The sequence below is a fragment of the Tarenaya hassleriana genome, unplaced genomic scaffold (genome assembly GCF_000463585.1).
Source record: "Tarenaya hassleriana unplaced genomic scaffold, ASM46358v1 Cleome34, whole genome shotgun sequence".
NCBI classification, from domain to species: domain Eukaryota; kingdom Viridiplantae; phylum Streptophyta; class Magnoliopsida; order Brassicales; family Cleomaceae; genus Tarenaya; species Tarenaya hassleriana.
The window spans coordinates 269,904-271,388 of NW_010966542.1; the positions used below are offsets into that span (position 1 = coordinate 269,904).

At 46.1% G+C, this 1,485-nt stretch overlaps 1 protein-coding gene across 1 annotated transcript; it reads left to right on the forward strand.

The window, feature by feature from the left end:
• Positions 1 to 1,454, forward strand: LOC104821634 (trihelix transcription factor ASIL1-like). The gene has a single exon (XM_010552560.2). The coding sequence runs from the start codon at positions 196 to 198 to the stop codon at positions 1,261 to 1,263; it is 1,068 nt and encodes a 355-aa protein (XP_010550862.1). The 5' UTR covers positions 1 to 195; the 3' UTR covers positions 1,264 to 1,454.
• The last annotated feature ends 31 nt before the right edge of the window (positions 1,455 to 1,485 follow it).

A 1,485-nucleotide genomic window follows, 5' to 3' on the forward strand; every position in this document is an offset into this window, starting at 1 on the left:
CCCGGCGAGAAACCCGAATATCAAAACCCTGGATGTCGGTGGTGGGTTCATGCTCAATCTCCAGTGATCCCCTCTTGTCGAGCTCAGTCATGGAGGGTCTGGTGACGGGCGTTTCTCCGGTGACGGAGAATTAGGTAATCTTGTAGCAGGAACCCAAGATTTCTCCTTTTTTTTTCTTTGGGTTTGTGCTCAAAGATGGATGAAAGCGAAGATGATGCTAGGTATTCAAAGAAGCTTTACTCTCTGAATCGCCAAAAGCATCCGATGTACAGTCGCCCAATCCCTAAGCGGCACGCGTATTACCGGGAAGAAGAAGGTGACGACGAAGAGGAAGAGGGTAATGAACTCAACGAGTATCCGGAGCAGGACGATGGAGAAGACGGCGTGCCACAAGGTTATAATAATCGTAAATTGGGGTCGAGTGAGGGGCTACAAAGGTTTCCCAAGAGGCAGAAGCAGATCAAATCCGTATATGGGTACGAGTTCGCGGGACCGAGCGACGCTAAATTAGCTCATCAATGGACAGAGCACGAGGCATTTGTGTTGTTGGAGGTTTGGGGAGATAGGTTCTTGCAATTGGGTAGGAGAAGCCTGAGAAATGAAGACTGGAACGAAGTTGCAGAGAAAGTGAGCGAGGAGCTGAGGGGTGAGAAGTCGGAGACGCTGTGTCGGAGTATGATGGACGAATTGAAGAGGAAGTACAAGAAAGAGAAAGCGAAGCTGGAGAAATCTGGATCGGGATCGACCAAATGGGTATTCTTCAACAAGTTGGATATGCTATTGGGGTCGTCTCCTCGGTCGGATTCGGGTTTAGCTTGTGGGCTTGATTCAGGAGAGTTTGTGTTCATGAGCGCGAGGGTTTATTTGGACAAATCTAATAGATTCGACGAGATGATGGATAGTCCCGGTGCTTCAGAGACGGGAGATGAAGAGGAAGAAGAAGATGACGACGATACCGAGGATAGAGGGAGAAAGGTTATTGATTCAGGCTCATATAGGCTATTAGCAGATTCGGTTCAAAGCTTGGGGAAAATATACGAGAGGATCGAGAACAGTAAAAGAAAGCATATGAGGGATTTGGAGAAGATGAGAGCAGATTTCCAAAGAGAGCTGGAGTTGCAGAAGAAGCAGATTCTGGAGAGAAGTCAAGCTGAAATTGCCAAGATAAGTGAAGAGGGTGACGACGAAGATGATGATGATGAGGATCACAATGACAACGACTGTGAAATGGACGAGGATTCATTTGCTAATCTCAGTGAATAACTGTGGTGGGTTGTTCATTTCCGCTGCAAAGGTGCGATCTTTCCATGTAAAAATCGAGAATTGAAAAAGTATGTAACTCATATTTTGTTCTGTTAGTATTCTGTCATTTATACTGTGTCTAGGATATAACCATGGCAATTGGAATCCATTAATTGATGATATCTTTCTTTCCTTGTGAGGAAGATGCAGTTTCTGATTGTTTTGAGTCCCCCCCCCCCCCTC

Coding starts and splice junctions, on each gene's coding strand:
- LOC104821634 (XM_010552560.2), top strand. CDS start 196: ATGGATGAAAGCGAAGATGATGCTAGGTATTCAAAGAAGCTTTACTCT.